General features: G+C 39.6%; 1 protein-coding gene and 1 pseudogene across 1 annotated transcript in view; both read left to right on the top strand.

Moving 5' to 3' along the window:
• Positions 1 to 2880, top strand: part of LOC109376417 (putative bifunctional UDP-N-acetylglucosamine transferase and deubiquitinase ALG13) — a 90703-nt gene extending 87823 nt beyond the window's left edge. The window contains 1 exon segment of the mRNA XM_019632334.1: positions 1344 to 2880. Within this exon segment, the coding sequence (XP_019487879.1) occupies positions 1344 to 1609 (266 nt within the window). The 3' untranslated portion in view covers positions 1610 to 2880.
• Positions 2881 to 5130: 2250 nt separating this feature from the next.
• Positions 5131 to 14377, top strand: LOC109376414 (uncharacterized; annotated as a pseudogene).
• Positions 14378 to 19190: the final 4813 nt, after the last annotated feature.

A 19190-nucleotide genomic window follows, 5' to 3' on the forward strand; every position in this document is an offset into this window, starting at 1 on the left:
CTCTGATTGCTTCGATGTATTAGATCACCTAGAAAGAAAAAAGAAAAAAGAAAAGAAAAAAGAGAAAAAGGGGAAGAGGGAAAAAGAGAAAAAAAAGGAAAAAACAAAAGGAGGGGCTCTGTGCCCGCTGTAATCTGCACTGCAGACCACTTGCTCAGCAACAACTCTGCATATGCAGTGTGGAAATCAGGGACCTAAGGCGCGTTGCACACTTCCAGGTCTGTTGTCGCCGGAGCACGCTTGCCGGGCGATTCCCTGGCTACGCAGCACAAACAGTATGGAGGGTGGGGATCCACGGCCACATGCGCATGCACGTACTCATGCACACACGCACTCCTGTGCCAATTCCAGCAGACCAATGCAGTCCCAGACCTGAGCCTCTGTGGGTGGGCCCAGCCCTGAAAAAATGGCGGCCTCCTGTGCACTACTCGTGTGGAAGCTCTACACCAGGGGAGCAATGGTTCCAAAAACCTCCAGCTCCCACGCCAAAGGTGCTCAGTTCAGTCCTTCCCGGAGGCTCCTGGGCTCCACTCACAAAGCTACTCCCTCCACCAGGAACCGGGTGAGTGCTCACCAGCGAGGGAGTCGGTTTGCCGGCTCCACTGGTTCTCCAGCCGCCCCCAGCCTACCGAGCCGAGCAAAGAAAGTCCTCACTATTTTCTCCTTCCAGCTATCATAGAATTCCTCTTCCCGGCAACGAAACTCTGGGCTGGTGAGCACGGTGTGGGGCCGGAGGGTCTCGCCCCCAACCAGAGAAGCCTCCCCACTGCTGAGGTGTCCCTCACGGGGTTCGCCCTCTCTCATCTTTGCCCCTCCTACCAGACTTGACGTGGCCTCCTCTTTAAGTCCTTCGTTTAGAGGTTCTGCTCATCTAGGGTCCAGGGAACTTCCGAGGTTGAATATCTCATAAATTATTTGTAATTTTGTTGTGATCCTGGGAGATAGTTGGCAAAGCGTCTGTCTATTCCACCATCTTATCAGAAGTCCTAATTGTGACCAACTTTTATAGGAACTTAGTTGACTAGGACTCTAGAGAATGTTTCTTTGTGTATTCTGTCCATGCCTAAATCACCCCAGAAAGATAGTTATCACTAGGTAGAATAAATTTGACACTTTATACACACACAGATATTTAAAATTTTAAGTAAGTAAATGTTCATATAATGTTTTGGTAGCCTGTTTTAGTCACAGTTCTTATTTAAAGTGCTCCTGCTGTAATTGCTGTGATCTTTCCTATAGTTAGTGTTTTAAATTTAATTTTTACTTGTAAGAGCATCCATTTTATACTGGTGTTTTATTGCAGCTTTCTATATAAAGTGTACTGTATGCATTATTTGTTTCAGATACTTGTCCAAATGCTGACCCTGCATCTGTCCCTCGTGGAGCAGTCTATTATCCAGTGATGTCTGATCTCTGTGGGCAGCCACCTTTACCGGGTTTTGATTCCTCTATTCCTGTTGTGCCGGATTATCCATATGTTGCCTCCTGGCATCCCGTTGGTGCAGCATACAGTGGTTCTCCTCATATTCATGGTGTTATGAATCCTGGGCCAGCTGGCTATATTGCTTCACCTTCCTCAGCTTCTCATTATATACCTCAGAATATGTAAGATTCAACAGTATGAAGTATTCTTTCACTGCCACTTTTCTTGCTGTTTTGGTTTTTAACAAGTGTTTTATGTTAGTGTTTAAAAAGTGATTTAGGTGGTTACTATTCTATCTGTCTTTAAGATTATTTTGTCTCTTGATTTAAAATAGTACTCTAAAATCAAATAATATTGCTTTGGTTTGTGAATAAGGAAATTGAGATAGATGTACAGCTAGCCCCAAATTGAGCATACTTCATTGTATTCAGCTGTCTTCCTATCAGCCAGCTTGTCAACATTACATTAGCTGAAGGTACCAATTGATAAAATGAATGAATCATACAAACTGTTTCCTTGGTTCAGATGTCACACATCATATTAAACTGCAAAATTCAAGTAATTTCCACTTTTCTCTAGAAAATAAAACGAAACCCAGAGCATTTGCTTCTGGGTAACTAACTTAATATTAAATGAGAGAGCCCTTCAGGTTTCTAAGGATTGTCTGAACTGAGTTGTGTTCTATGATATCAGTTTTGAAGGCAGAAGGTCCTCTGCTTCAGATCTATCCCATATGCTGTTGTTTAATACTGGATTTATGTAACTGTTTTACTGCACAGTATTGAAATGTCCTTTGCACAGTTAGCAATAAAAAATTAGCATTTAAAATTCATAAAATGAGTGGGGATTTTCTTCATTTTTTGTTTTTTTATGGCATTAAAGAGTATGAGGCATTTGATTGTTACAGTATGGTTTTCCCCTGGTATTTTGGTTGCAAGAGCATGTGAATTTCTAGCATGAACTGGCAGAGCCAGTTGAAATGTTATTTAATGTCAAGACACATTGCAATGCATACTACCATATGTAGTTCTTTCCCATGAGATTGCTTTTTTAGGTTGTATTTCTGTTTTTTAAAATACGTTAACTCCCTCATGGAACTTTAATCTGGACTCACTTCCTCATTGTCCTGTACTCCCAAAAGTTGTCAGATCTTTCAGCTTTTGTTTTTAGACTTGCCTTGTATCTCTCCAGGCCTGCCTTGTCTCTAACTTTCTGTGAGACATACTTCATCAGTCTTTCTCTGTTTTCCCTTTCATCTACCCAAAAAGCACAAGATCTTTTGTATTCAGTTGACCTCTGAGGAGTAATTCGTCATGAATGCTTTGCCCATAGCTCAACTGACAAAGAGCTATTTTTAAAGTGTTCTTTGTTGCCATAAAACCTATTTATAGTGCCTTTTTAAAAGGTATTTATGCTTATAAATCAAATCAGTTTGTCCTTTCCCACCTTCAGCTATACCCCAGGCCAAATGAACCATTTAAGACCTCAGGGCTCAAGGTGCTTGAACAGTTGAAAGAACTAGAGTAGAATCTGTTGCAAAGAAGATAGTCTATCTTCAATGTGCTGTTCTCAAGATAGTTGGTATCAGTGAGTTCCACATCAATGTACTAGTTAAGGCTTCTGCTTCATAATACACGAGACTGATTGTGTTTTGTTTTGCATTCTTGGTCTTAAGAAGTGCATCTGACAACTTTAGTAAAAAAAGATGAACAACAGTGGACTGATCTTTCTAACAACTTAAGTCTATGTGTTAATGTTTTATCATCTTTTCTGTTAACCTCCTGAGTTCTCAATTTGTGTAGCCTACAGATTGGTTTATGTTTTAAGTAAAGGTTTCTTTTAGTCAAGCTTAAAATATGGAGCAACCCTCTCTTCAACATTTTTCAAGCACACTAACATTTCTGGAATAGACACAACTCACAGCAAGTGATTTCCTGTGTCTTCAACTGTCAATGGTTCACTAATTAGCTTCCAAGGGGTGTTTTAGATGGTTGTAGTCGTTTTTTGAGAATGTGGACCTGGAAATTGTTTGGTTTTAAGACAAGCACATTTGCCTTAGGCTTCCTGTTGATATGTTTTTATTTTAAACTTGTAGGTCGCTGCCTTGCCTTGAGTTCCATTACTAATTAATGCAATTTAATGAGATGCTTGTTATTAACTTAAAAACTAGAAATCAGTGGTATGTATATACTAGAGCAACCTAATTTTTACTGTCACAGGTGTTAAAGTCAACAGTATTTATGGTAGTTTAAATCATACAAGTGTAGTCTTGTTCATGTATTACTCTCAGTCTTCTGTAAGAAATAATCAAGGAGTTGACCCTGACTTAATAAACCTATAGTATAAGCATAGTGGTAGACTTCTTTTTACGTATTACCTCTTTAGTTGCCCTTGATGTAACAAAAGACATCCTGCTTTTCCTCTGCTGTTACAGCCAAATTTCATCCATTTAGAATTGTTGGGGGAAGGGCTATGCTTTGTTCTGGACCCTTTATTTCCACCACTTTTCTGAGATAAATCTGGTCACACCAAAGGTAGAAAGCAGACTCATTTCCATAGTGATAAATAACAATCAGAATCATTTTTATGCTGTATATATTTATTCTTAAAACCAATTGTGGTTTTCTGCCTTGATTAAGAACAAAGAAAGTACTGAATCTGTTTTACTGTTGAAATTTAAGACTTGTGAATTTAAAACATCTTCCATTTTCTTGGAGTCTATAATCAAGGCATAACCTTTTAATTAGCTTTAGAAATAAAAGTATTAGCCATGATTTTTTTATGTGAATACCCGACATTCAGAACTGAATTCAGACATAAATCTCCATGAATAATGACATAGTCCATTGAGGGAGAGTGGTGCGTGTACTTAGACTTTTTAAAAACTGGGACACATGTAGTTTATTTTACATGAAACCTCTTTGCAGCCATTTATGTTTCCATTTATAATAAACACTAAGAATTCAGGAGAACTAATATAGCAAAAGACGTCTTTTCACCCCTCCGTCTTACCTAGAATGTTAAGTTTCATTCGGAGCAACTTGTCTTCTTTCCTGCCTCAGTTATCAAAGGCAGTTTCAGGGATGTGGGGGTGTTGTAGCTTCAGGAAAGGATGGACGTGAGTTTAGGTAACCAACTATTGTGGGAATAAAACTGCTTTAGAGTGATAAATCTGTGTATTGGTTCAAAATAATCTGAGTGGTGTTAGAAAAGGCTCTAGTCTTTTCTGTCAAAGACAGCAAAGTGTAAAAATATACTTCCTCTTTCTCACCATTTTCTAATGGTCCCAGTTAAAATATACTTCCTCACCATTGTTTAGTAGTTTCAGTTAAAACTATAGTTTCTCACTATTGTGTAGTAATTCCACATTTTCAAGTTTACCTAATCTCGTAACTAGGCAGATCTTGCTTTTCTATTAGCCAATCAGTTTAGATTGTAAGGTCATGCTCTCGCCAATAGAGTACGACATAATGGAACCTGCGTTAGGGATAAAAACTGAGTGGACTTCTCACTGTGTGCTTGCTAGACTGGCTTATGGTGGCTTTGCATCCTTCTGCACAGAAGTAAAGCTTGCCTTGCTGAGTTACTTTTGACTTCATATGTCTTTATTTGCGACATGGCTAAAATCTGTTCCCAGCAATTGGGCGCTCTCCCGGGACCTCTAAGCCATTTGGGTGAGTGCCCCGGCCTTGGCACACACAGGAGACGTATCCTGCTGCCTTGTTACAGCAGCCACTGGGTGTCTGGGGAGCGTGGCAGTCCCAGAACTGGCAAGGACTGGACGGTAAAAGTCTCTTAGCAACACGGGAAAGGGCCCAAGCAAGCACTGCAGTGACCAGGCAACTCTGTGCACGGACCAAGGTAAGAAACACTACAGAGGGTGGCAAAGTATTTCCTTGGTGGTCGGGTCATTCTGGAGGCTGTATGAGTGCCCATGAGACGTGTCTGAGACACGAAGCGAGTGTGGAGTCCCAATCCGCAGTTCCGTGGATATCTTGGTGACCTCATGTGGCTTAAGGCAGCCCTCAGTTCTGTGAGTCCAGTCTGCGGTTTATACCGACCTGTCAGTTGCTAAGAGGCACCGGGAACAAGATACCATCCGGTGAGGGAAACGGTCGGTCAGAGAAGGATAAAGCAAGTCGGGGTGAGTGCACGAAATCTCCAGTAAGGGGGATTGAGCATCTGTAGAGTGCAAGGAATCTCCGGGGGGAGGTGGGGTTGAACCTCTATTATACTCAGAGCCAGGGATCCAATCAAAGTAGGAAGAGTTCTGATTGATCAGAAAAAGAAAAATGAGAACAAAATTTCCCTAGACAGTCCCCTAGGCAGAATGCTCAAGTATTGGAATGATAATCCTAGGACTAAAGCTAAAAAGAAGCAGAAAATGATTAAGTGTTGTTTTATCTGGACTCAGGGACCCATCTTAAAGCCATCTGTATTCTGGCCCAAATTTGGGTCAGATGAAGACTGGGTTTGTCAACTATTAATTGAATATGTCAATGATAAGTGTCTAGTCAGGAAGAAATTGATTATGCTCTATGCTGGAGGAAAGGAGCAGTTGTATTATTTCCCCTAAAGACAAAAGTAGAAGAGAAAAAGGGAAAAGGAGGAAAAGTAGAAGAGAAAAAGGGAAAAGGAGGGAGACAATCCTTGGGACCCCCTTCCTTGACACCCCCCTCCTTATAATCCACAAGCCCAAGCCCTTCCCCCACAGGAAGAACAAGAGCACCAAATTGAGGAGCCAGCTGAGCCAGCTGCAGCAGCTTCAGCACCTCCCCTATCGCTGTACACCCCCCCTTAAAAAAAGAAAAGAGGTTGAACAATGCAAAAAGGGCATTCAAAGTTAGCCCTTCCCCTCTGAAAGAGAAAAACCTCAGAGTCCTCCACCTTCAGGAAGTTCCCCTAGGAGGAGGGGAAATGGGATTTGTGAATGCCCCTCTCATGAGCTCTGAGGTCCAAAATGTTTAAAAAGAACTAAAACCCCTTTTAGAAGATTCATATGGAGTGGCAGACCAAGTAGACCAATTCCTGGGCCCCCAAATCTACACCTGGGCGGAGCTCATGTCTATTCTCAGCATTTTATTCTCTGGAGAAGACAGGGAGAGCAGGAGAGCAGCCATGGCAGCCTGGGAGTGAGAACACCCGGCTGGTCAAGGGGTTCCACCCCCAGAAGTTAAATTTCCTAATCAGGGCCCTCACTGGGATAACTGGGATAACAGCAATGAAGCCCATAGGGTCCATATGAGGGACGTAAGGGACCTGAATATAAAGGGAATAAGGGAGTCAGTGCCCCGCTCCCAGAACATTACTAAAGCTTTTGACACACAACAGGGAAAAGAGGAAGGACCAGCTGCGTTTCTCAGTAAGCTTAAAGATCAGATGAGAAAATATTCTGGATAAAACCTAGAGGATCCACTAGGACAAGGAATACTGAAGCTCAATTTTGTAACAAACAGTTGGCCTGACATTGCAAGGAAGCTGCAAAAACTAGAAAACTGGAAAGATAGATGTTTAGAGGCCCTATTAAGGGAGGCTCAAAAGATACATGTAAGAAGAGATGAGGAAAAACAAAAACAGAAGACCAAGATAATGCTCTCTACTATAGAACAAGCCACTAAGGGAAAGGCCGGACCCAGAGGCAAAAGGTCTTTGAGGTAGCTAAGAGAAACAAAACCCCAAAGCAACCCCAGAGGAAGAAATAAGTGCTACAATTGTGGAAGAGGTCACTTTAAGAGAGAAGGCCCTGAACTGAAAAGGGAATAGAAAGTAATACCTCTCAAGACCTTGAGGAAGAATAGGGAAGTCAGGGGCTCTTTTACAACTCAAGGTCCCACCAAGGGCCCTTGATAAATTTAGAAGTAGGACCCAAGGACGAGGAACTAATATTTCTAGTTGACTCGGGGGCAGCTTATTCGACTCTCTCTCTCTTTGCCCCCCTGACTTGAACCTATCTAATACCCATCTAGTCTCAGGGGTAAAAGGGGAAGAATTTGCAGTCCCTGTCTTTGAAGAAACTTAGGTCATATATCAGGGCAGACAGACACAGATAAAGTTTCTCTTTGTCCCTGAAGCCGGAACTAACCTCTTGGGTCGAGATTTAATGTCTTAGCTAGGCATAGGACTTAACATCACAAAAGAGAAAGTTCAAGTTTCCCTAAACTTTCTGTCCAGAAAGGATGGAAAAAGGATACTCCCTGAAGCCTGGTCAAGGGAGGGAAATCGGGGTGGTTAAAGATCTCCCCTATTCAGGTTGAATTTAAGGAAAAGGGGGAGACAGTTAAAAGGAAACAATATCCCATAACCTCTAGAAGGGAGACTAGGACTGAAACCAATCATAGAGGGCCTAGTTAAAGATGGCCTCCCTGAACTTTGTATGTCTCCTTTCAACACCCCAATACTACCGGTAAAGAAGCCTGATGGGTCCTATCACCTAGTTCAGGATTTAATGGCAGCCAATCTGTTCAAAGCAGACACCCCATGGTCCCAAACCCTTATAATCTCCTCAGTAAAATCCCGCCAGAACAAATGGTTTAGTGTAATGGACCTAAAAGATGCCTTTTGGGCCTGCCCCCTAGCTGAGGAAAGCAGGGACCTATTTGCCTTTGAATGGGAAGATCCCCTTACTGGTAAGAAACAATACAGATGGACTGTCATTCCCCAAGGATTTATGGAGTCACCAAACATTTGGACAAGTGTTGGGATGAGTACTAGAAAAGTTCACACTACCCACCCCCCCATCAAATTGATTCAATGTGTAGATGATTTGCTACTCTCGGGTAATCAAAGGGAAGAATTGGTAGATGTTACCATAGACTTACTAAATTTCCTTGGTCAACAGGGTCTACAAGTCTCTTAAGACCAAATTACAATTTGTAGAAAAAGAAGTCAAGTACTTAGGACACCTGATAAGCGAAGGGAGGCAAAGGGTGAGCCCCGAAGGGATCTCAGGAATTATTAATACACCCTTACCAAACACGAAGAGGGAACTTCGAAAACTCTTAGGACTAATTGGATGTTGCAAGTTATGGATAGATTCGTATGCTTTCAAGACCAAGGATCTGTATCTCAAACTGTTAGACAAGGAGCCTGAGCCCCTTCTCTGGAAGCCTAGAGGAATAGAATTAATAGAAGTCCTCAAACAGGCCATTACTACTGCCCCTGTACTAGCATTACCTTCGTTAGAAAAGCCCTTTCACCTTTTTGTCAATATCGATAAAGGTACTGCTCTTGGAGTCCTAACCCAAGAACATGGAGGCAAAAGACAGCCAGTAGCATCTCTATCCAAGCTCTTCCATCCAGTAACAAGGGGCTGGCCAGAATGCATCAAATCCGTAGTGGCCACTGCCATGTTAGGTGAAGAGAGCAGGAAAATAACCTTTGGAGGACAATTAGTTATTAGCACCCCACACCAGGTCAGGGCAATTCTTCATCAAAAAGTAGGCAGATGGTTGATGGATTCTAGGATTCTCAAATATGAAGCTATCCTTTTAGAAAGAGATCATCTAATCCTGACCACAGACAATGGTCTGAATCCAGCCACCTTTCTAACTGGAAGTAAATCATCAGATCCAATAGAACATTATTGCATGGACCTCATAGACTATCAGACAAAGTTTAGGCCAGCCCTTAGGGAAATTCCTCTCCTGACTGGGTTAAAAATCTTTATAGATTGCTCCTCCCGAGTATTAGAAGGAAAAAGACATAACGGATACTCTACTGTAGATGGAGAGCGACCGCTGTTATTGAATCAGGAAGGCTACCTAATGGCTGGTCAGCCCAGACATGTGAATTATTTGCACTAAATCAGGCCTTGAAACTTCTAAAGGAAAAGGAGGGGACTATCTACACAGACTCCAAATATGCCTTTGGGGTGGTACACACATTTGGAAAATTTTGGACTGTAGGAGGCCTTATTAACAGTAGGGGCTGAGATTTAATACACAAGGAATTAACCACTCAGGTCCTAGGAAACCTAAAGTTGCCTGAAGAGATAGCTATAGTTCATATACCAGGACACCAGAAGGGGGTACTCTATAGAAGTATTAGGAAATAGACTTGCTGATGAGGCTGCTAAGGAAGCAGCACTCCAGCCGGAAGCTCCCGTTTTCCATCTTACCCCTTTCTTACCCCCACCCAGTTATTACTCCAGTCTTTTCTCCTCAGGAGGAGGCTCAATGAACCAAGATAGGAGATTCCAAAAATGCTGAAGGAAAGTGGTTGCCAGATGGGAGAGAAATGCTCTCTAAGCCAACTATGAGGGAATTGATGGCCCAGTTACATCGAGGGAGCCATTGGGGCCCACAGGCGATGTGTGATACAGTTTTAAGGAACTATGGATGTATAGGAATGTACACTATAGCCAAACAAGTGACAGAAAGCTGTCCCACTTGTCGAAAGGTAAATAAACAGGCCCTCAGGAAACAGCCTCAGGGAGGGCAGAGTCTAAGCTTAAGGCCCTTCCAAAGTATTCAAGTAGACTACACTGAAATGCCTAAGGTAGGACGCCTTAAATATCTCTTAGTAATAGTAGATCACCTGACTAATTGGATTGAAGCTCTTCCACTACCAAGTGCCACTGCTAACAATGTAACCAAAATATTATTAGAGGTTATAATACCTCGATTTGGAATCATTGAGAACATAGACTCAGACAATGGAAGCCATTTTACTGAAAGTATTATCAGAGAATTAGTAAAAATTCTAGGAATAAAATGGAAATATCATACCCTGTGGCACCGTCCCTCATCTGGTAAGGTAGAAAGAATGAATCAGACACTAAAAAGACACTTGACTAAATATTAGAAGCCAGACTACCATGGATGAAATGTCTCCTGATTGCACTTCTCAGAGTCTGAATAGCGCCCCGTAGAGATATTGGGTTATCCCCATATGAGTTACTTTATGGGTTGCCATACTTAAGTCGGACTACAGATCTACCCACCTTTAAAATTTAAAACCAAGGACCAATTTCTTAGAAACTATATACTTGGACTGTCCTCTACTCTGTCTTCTGTCTTCCCTCAGGCAACAAGGCTTATTAGCCCAGACTCCGCCTCTGGAGTTCCTGGTACATCCCTACAAACCTGGAGACCATGTACTAATCAAGTCCTGGACAGAAGATAAGCTGGAACCGGCCTGGGAAGGACCTTACCAAGCACTACTCACAACCGAAACTGTAGCCTACAGCGCAGAAAGAGGTTGGACCCACTACACTAGAGTCAAAAGCGGCCCTGTACCACCATCAGCTACAACATGGACAGCAATCCCAGGTCCCGACCCTACCAAACCAATCCTAAAACGCTCATAGTGATAGTTCTGATATTTCTCTTGACTTCCTGGCTGGCCCTGGGCCCTAAGGGTTTCTCTAGGTGGGAAGGCACCTGGAATGGAATGGGACAATTCCCTGTTGAGCTAAAAATCAATGTTTCACTAAGAGATAAGCCAGTAACTATCAGATTTGATGCCTGCTTAGTCATTCCTTGCAGGACCTAACTTCCCAACATCAACTACAAAAAGAAAAAACATATATATAGAGAACCTAGCCCGTCACAAGGGCCTCAATGGGTAGAGAACCCTTATGTATCCTGGGATAATGTGTGGGATAATAATAATAAAGGCTTGGACATCTGGCATGTGGCTTCAAGTGAAGGAGTACACTCCTCTTAAAAGAAAGGTCTGAGTGATCAGAGGAGCCACCTCCCCAACCTGCCAGCACCTTCAATGTAACCCCCTGCTATTAGTTATAGATAACCCTCAAACAATGACCCAGAAACCTTCAGTAATAAGGACCTATGAACTAGGTGCAGATGTCTCTGGGCAAGACCCCCTTAGGAGATTCACTTTAAAGCTAGTAAAGAATATACCAGCCACCCCTACCCCAGACATTGGAACTCCAAACACAGACCCTACTCCAAGCCCCCCCTTGGCATCCCTTAATGATCCTGCCAAGGTTACTATTGTAGAAGTTAAGGACTTATATCAAACCATAGCTATTGAAACTGGATACGGGGAAACGAATGCCTGGCTGGAATGGATCAAATATTCTGTCTGCACACTACATAAAAGCGATTGTTACACTTGTGTGGCAGGTAGGCCAGAGGCTCAGGTGGTACCCTTCCCCTTAGGATGGACCTCAGACTCCGCAGGCTTAGATTGCATGATAGCTCTTTTACAGGACAGAATGGCTTGGGGCAATCAGTTCTGCTGGACCCTATCACTACTTTTCCCGACGATACAGGGCCCAATGCAAAGAACCCCAGAAACTATACGACCCCCATCCCCAAAGACTAATTTCACCTCATGCCTTTCTAGGTGGGGGGAGAATTTAGTCCTTTGGGTAACATATCAGGTTGTACTGAGAGCCGGTCCTTCGATGAGCTAAATAAGCAATCTGCCTTGAAAATAGCCCGTGCTGATGTCTTGTGATATTGTGGGGGGCCACTTTTCGAGACCTTCCCGGCCAATTAGGGTGGCACCTGTACTTTGATCCAATTGGCTATCCCCTTCATCCTGGCATATCATCACTGCTAATCTTCTCCTCAGACTGGACAATCCCGGGTCAAGAGGACAGCCTCTACCCCAGGTGGCTCATTTGACCTCCACATTTGTATTGACTCTATCGGAGTCCCAAGAGGGGTCCCTTATGAATTCAAGGCCAGAAATCAGATAGCTGCAGGATTTGAATCTGTATTATTCTGGTGGTCAACCATAATAAAAATGTAGACTGGATAAATTATATTTACTATAATCAAAAAAGATTCATTAATTACATCAGAGATGCTATCCATGGGATAGCTGAACAATTAGATGCAACCAGTAAAATGACCGCGGAAAACAGATTAGCTCTAGACATGATTTTAGCAGGAAAAGGGGAGTATGCGTTATGATAGGAGGACAATATTTTACTTTCATTCCCAATAGTACTGCACCTAATGGCACCATCACTAAAGCTTTATAGGGATTCACTACACTGGCTGGGGAGCTAGCTGAAAATTCAGGGATCAATGACCCATTTTCAAATTTAATGGGACAATGGTTTGGTAAATGGAAGGGAATTATGGCTTCAGCTTTAACATTAATAATTGTTCTAGGGGATATGATCCTCATGGGATGCTGTATTAGTCCCTGTATCAGAGGACTCATACAGAGATTAATAAAGACTGCACTCACTTAACAGACACCCGCCTCCTATCATAACAACTTATTCATCATGGAGGCACCTAAGGATGAAAGCGAAGTCATGTTAGCTGAGTTTGAAGAAAAGACAGTTTAATAAAAACAAAAAGGGGAATTGTTAGAAAAGATCCTAGTATTTTCTGTCAAAGACAGCAAAGTTTAAAAATACACTTCCTCTTTCTCACCATTTTCTAATGGTCCCACTTAAAATATACTTTCTCTCCATTGTTTAGTAGTTTCAGTTAAAAATATAGTTTCTCACTATTGTGTAGTAATTCCTCATTTTCAAGTTTACCTAATCTTGTAACTAGGCAGATCTTGCTTTTCTATTAGCCAGTCGGTTTAGATTGTAAGGTCATGCTCTCGCCAATAGAGTACGACATAGTGGAACCTGCGTTACGGATAAAAACTGAGTGGACTTCCCACTCAGTGTGCTTGCTAGACCAGCTTACGGTGGCTCCGCACCCTTCTGCAGAAGTAAAGTTTGCCTTTCTGAGTTACTTTCAACTTCATGTGTCTTTATTTGTGACACGGCTAAAATCTGTTCCCAACAGGGATGGGGTTTATAGATGAAAGAAGGTTAGCTGCATGTCAATAACTTGAATAATAGATGTTGACACTTGTGTTCATTATGCTAGTCACTGTATTTTTGTGTTTGAAATTTTTCATAATAGTTCAACTACCACTAAAGTAATTGGTGCCATCTGGAGAGTAAATGTTTATTTATGAAGTTAGTAAGAGTTAAGGTTTTCAAAAATATTGCCTTCAATCCTGAAAAGAATTAAACATACAAGATCTTAGATAGGCTATCACATAAGGTCCATAGGTCCCTGTTAAGATATCTGGGAGTTTGGGAAGCCTATAGTATAGGCAACTGATTCTTAAAATTCTATAATTCTCAAGAATATTCACTACGTGTAAAACTAGATTTTATTAAACCATGACATTTATTTGTATTTGAAACTAATTGAGGTGAGTGACTCATTTCAGGTTTTACTGCTTCACTGTTTCCCTAATCACCATCACATTTAAGTTCACTTTTCGCCTTATGGCTGCCAAAGGGAAACTTGGAAACAAGGAAATCCTTTACTGTTAAATGGCTATTTGTTTTTTATTGTTTTATTGTTTGTTTTTTTTCCTGGTAGGTGGTCTTGCCACTGGCTAAAATCTTTTGTGGAGGGTAGGGTATTTGATTCAACAATATTGAGGTTAAACTGAGCCTGTTCTTACTAAATCAGGCCAGTCAATGAAATAAAATGTTAAGATCTATTTTAGCCAAACATTATTCAACGAGCAAATCTTTTCTTGCAGACCTTATGGCTTTTTCCAAACTATGTAATACAGGTTTTTCAAATATTTTGCAGAATTTTAGGAAAAAAAATCTACACTAGTTACTAGGGTATTAAAATTCTAGACTTAAAAAGTTTTTTCCTTTGCTGGTATGTTAGCCATATCAAAATGACAATTTTTATCTTGATAAATTTCAATTATGCAAGATGAATAAGTTGTAGAACTCTACTGTTCCTTCTGATTTTCCCCCATCATAGATTAGTTTGGTTTTCAAATTTTATGTAAATGAATTTATATGTGCTCATTTATTTAAAGCTTCCTTCAGCATAATGTATTTCAGACCCATCCATGTTGTGTGTGTCAACAGTTCGTTTTTATGGCTGAGAAGCATTTTATTGTATGGATATTTCATTGTTTATACATTCTCTTGATGGACACTTGGGCTAGTCTCAGTTTTTAGATACGAATAAAGCTGCTATGGACATTTCTGTAGAAGTCTTTTCGTGAGCCTTTGTTTTTATTTCTCTTGTAATGGAATTGCTTGGTCATAGATTTGGTGTATATTTAGTTTTGTAAGGAACTACAGGACATTTTCCAGAGTGATTGTAACATACTCCCATCAACAATGTGTGAGAGTTGCAGTTGTTTTTCATCCCCGTCCACATTTGGTGGTGTCAGTCTTTTTTATTTTAGCCATTCTGGTAGGTGTGTAGTAAGTGGTATCTCATTGTGGTTTTAATTTGTATTTCCCTGATTATGTTGAGCACTTTTTCTTGTGCTTAATCGCAAGTTGTATACATTCCTTTTTCATATGTGTTTAAATCATTTGTTTTTGTTATTGAGTTGTAGGAGTTCTTTGCATATGCTGGTTGCAGATCTTTTTCAGATACATTACTGCCTTTTTAATTGTCCTTACTTACCTCACCAACGTGTAAATGCTATTAATATATATCCAGTAACACTTCTTAAAATAATTAAGCCAGGACTTACAAGTGAGTTATTTGGCTGAAAGTTAAGTTGTTCTGGAATCTAACCAGTGCTCTGGTGCCTAAAAGTTAATGTTAATTAGTAAAATAAAATATAGTAATTCTTCAGGAGTTTGATTTAATTAGGGGAAGGCTAATTGCTGAAAAGACTATTACTACATAAAAAAATCTTAAAAAGAAATGTCAGCTGATACTTGAGGAAATATTGCCCAAATGTACTCAGATTATACTAGTTCAATAATGACCAGCTTAACCTCAATTTATGTGTCTTCTCACTGACCCACAGAGTCAAACTGTTCTGTACAACATGGATCATACTTTGGGTACTCAATAAAAAATAAGAAATTTCCAGGATAGGGTCCATAAGATTTCTCAATGGTGTAAACAATGGCTTTATTTATAGATATATTGTTCCCTTCATGTTATCATCTCAAAGTTCTTTATGAATGTTTATTCAATTTTTAAATATTTAATAGTCACAGCTTTGTTTAATAGGAAGTATAGGTTAGAATGATATTAATGTTTATTCTCAATAATCTACTTTTCAAAATATATTGGACTGCAGAAGTCTGTTTCTGCTGGTTAAATTATAGTTTAAAATCTATTGTTCATAAATGTTTATTGATAATAGGTGGCTATAAATGATTATGTTAGGAAAGGGAGGAACAAAACACCTTAAATCTGAGCAATCATACATTTTAGAAGGGGGGATAAAATGCTTTATTTTTCTTTATACTGAAGCTAAAAATACATAAAATCTTTTATTATACAAGATTCTTTTTAACACATTTAAGAATAACACTAAGTTTGCACTTCTTACAGAAAGTATTTAAAATACTATTTACTCAAGGTGTTTTAGCTTTTAAGATAGAAGTCTGTAAAGCCAAAATGCCGTTCACACACATTCAGAATTTTCCCTTTTCATGATTAAGCTTAGAACAAATAATTTTTAACTTTAAGTTTGATGCAAACATTTTCTGTGTGATAATGTGTGATTGGCCACCAGCTAGGCTACGAAAGTGAATTAAACACACCACCTGTATTTTCTAGTTTTCTTTATCTGCTATCAAATGTTAGCTCCAAACTACAGTTTTGAATGAGAAGAAACTTTTCATCCTTAGTTTCAACCCCGTTCTTAGAAACTTTGAAATAGAATTCTGTGAAGAGTTCAAATGTTGATATTTTCTTGAATACTACTACTGGTGTGCATTCTTAAGTTATAAGAAACAGATGAATTAAAGTGTGTTCACTTGTTGAAGATGTGTTTATATATCCTTATCTGAAGTGAAATGTCCTTGAGAAAGTCTTTGTGTTTATAGTTGAAATAAGAGAACACCTGGGTTTACTTTTACTATGTTAAAGGAGTAATTTGAACAGTTAAAATTTTGAAGTTAATACGTTATCAAATTGGATTGCATTTAACATTAAGAAAACCACAGACTAATAAATTAATCCTTTGGGTTTAGAGGTTTCCTCATGAGCTCACACATTCATTTTAGTGCCATTGGTTCCAATGGTCCTGTTAGACACTTGAGAATTCTGAGTGCTTCTCCTGCCCAAGTATACTAAGTAGAGTTATCCTTCTGCTTATTAGACTATAGGCTACATTGCTGTGGTTATTGAAACTGATCACTTAGTATATGTTGTAAAAGGAAGTCCTAAAAGGTGTGATCACAAAGTGATGAAGCTATATTTTAAGTAATATGATTAATGTTATACAGGAAATGTCTAGTCTAAACAGGTGATTTACAAATGACCTAAAAATTCAGCAAGCTGCTGCCATCCTCTCACTAGAGCCACTTCCTCCCATTTTTCTCCAATGCCTGGGGCTTTTCATTACTGCCCCTTCTTCCTGCTAACAAACCAGTTGTCAGAACCTTGGCATTATAAAGTGTCATTTTTTATGTATCAAATAAGGTTTGGGAAGCCAGCTCTGAGTTTATGTACAGTATACATCATTGATTGGAAGTTGGAATGTGTTTTACTATTTTAAACAAATGTTTCAAGGCTTAAGTCATTATGGTTGTCCCCAAATCAGTGGAGGTTCTATACCTAGACATGGTGTTCTTTAAAGTATCCTCCTTGGGAACTATGCACTTATGCCAGTAGGGCTGCCACTGTTTCAAGCATGTTTGAAACTACATTCCATGGCAAAGAAGAACAAGGAATATTTTGGGGGTGATGGAAATATTTTGTATCTTGATTTTGGTGATGGTTCCAGGGGTACGTACAATTGAGAAAACTCACTGAGTTGTACACTTGAAATGGATGCAGGTAATTGTACACAAAATATTCTTCAATAAAGTTTATAAGGAAAAAAAACTGGATTCCAAAGAGTATTTTCAGGTCACTTTACAAACTACAAAAGATACCGTCTCATTACTTTATAAGTGTGCCTATCAAACTGCCTATTGTGTAATAGCACTTGAAAAATGTTTGTTTTTTACCCAGAAAAAGTATAACTCAGCTTGATTTCTCAACTTTTTATCAAATATGGATCTCATGCTACTTTTGACTGTTTCTAAAAATTTATCTATCATTAGGTATTCAGAGATTTCATTGTGGATTTTGAAAGGCCTCCCAAAAGAAGTCCACAATAGTTGAAATGTAATGGCAGCTCTTGAATATGGGTGCAGCTTAAGGTGACTAGTTTGAAGAACAACATTTATTTGGGCACTTAAATTCTGGCCTGTTTATGAAAATATCAGTCTCATTATTTTATAATCTCACTTTACATTTTTATTCCAAATTTATGAGGCTGAAATATGACACCAGATGTAGACTCTAGCTTTCTTCCATGCTACCTTGCCCCAATTTTAACTTTTTCTTTTATGTAGAGTTTTGACAGATTCATTTTATTTCTTAGATAAAATTTGGAGAAATCTGTCCTTCCAGTAATTGATCAAGTGTGAATTTATAAAAGTCAATCAATGACATTGCACAATTTAAAATGTAATCTTACTATGGGTCTGATGTGTTGAACTTAGGAATGTAGTGATCACAAGGTGAGAACTTGCTGCGATCCGAAATTCAACCTGAATATGACCCAGCCTTTGAAAAATGATGTACAAGTGTTCAGAGCTAGTTTTCATATACTGTTGCACTTCTGGAGTTTGTTGAGGGAGAAAATGTTGACATTAAAATTTTCACCCAGAAACATTTTTTTTTAATTGGAAACTCCATCTCAATGTGGTTATCTAAAAAGTCGGATAATTTGTTGGTTTAGCCCTATGTTTTAAAGTGCTTATCCGTACTCATCCTTACTTTGAAAGCTTTTCCATCATTCTCTCTCCTACCACCATCTAAGTACTTCAGGCACTCCCACAAAAATCCAAACCCTCTTTTTTGTCTTACCTTCCAAGGGTCAGTTTTAAGGATTGTATAAGACCAGAGAACTGTCAAGGTTTCTAGGTTGGAAGGCAATTGGTGGCAATGAGTATTTGGGGAATATATTGAAATTTGTGGGAAAAGACATAAAATGGCCAAGCCCACCTTAACTGTACTTGCGAATGGTGGGCTACGTTAGGCTAAAACAACAGGCATACCGACACCTACACACTGAAGTGCCACCGAGGATGGTGCCTTGGTATGTGTGTGTGCATATGTTGAGGTACAGCTCCTGGGATGTTAGGTTGCCCTGAAACCTGCTTATTGATAAAGTCAAAGGACAACATAAGCTGTAAATTGATGAAAATGACCTTCACACTGCAGGCCTTTCTTACCTGTCTTCAGTCTTTTTTGGTTCTATCAAATCATTGGGAGTTACAAAGGATTTTCTTTTTGAGGGTGAGGGATGAGGGTAGGGCAGATATGTGCTATAAGCATGGACTTATGAAGGTTGATTACAATGGTCAAAAGTTGTGGGCTTTTTCTGTTAACAAGAGAAATTGTTTGCCTTTCATTTGTGCAGTACCAGGAAGCTTCTACAGAGCTTTCACAACTTTTCACATCAGATAAGGAAACTAGTTTTTGCTCTCTGACATTTCTCTTAGTAATATCTTTTCTGCTATATCACCTCAGGCAAGGGAAACAAAAGAAAAAATAAATAGGACTACATCAAACTAAAAAGTTTTTGCAAAGCAAACTACCAACAAAACAAAAAGACAGTCTACTGAAAGGGAGAAGATATTTGTCAACAATATATCTATTAAGGGGTTAATATCCAAAATTTATAAAGAACCAACTCAACATCAAAAAAAAAAAAGAAAAGAAAACAATCCAATTTTTTTAAAATGAGCACAGGACCTGAGCAGACATTTCTCCAAAGAGGATATACAGATGGCCATGACTAATATCACTAATCATCAGAGAAATAC

This window comes from Hipposideros armiger, unplaced genomic scaffold, assembly GCF_001890085.2.
Source record: "Hipposideros armiger isolate ML-2016 unplaced genomic scaffold, ASM189008v1 scaffold_1124, whole genome shotgun sequence".
NCBI lineage: Eukaryota > Metazoa > Chordata > Mammalia > Chiroptera > Hipposideridae > Hipposideros > Hipposideros armiger.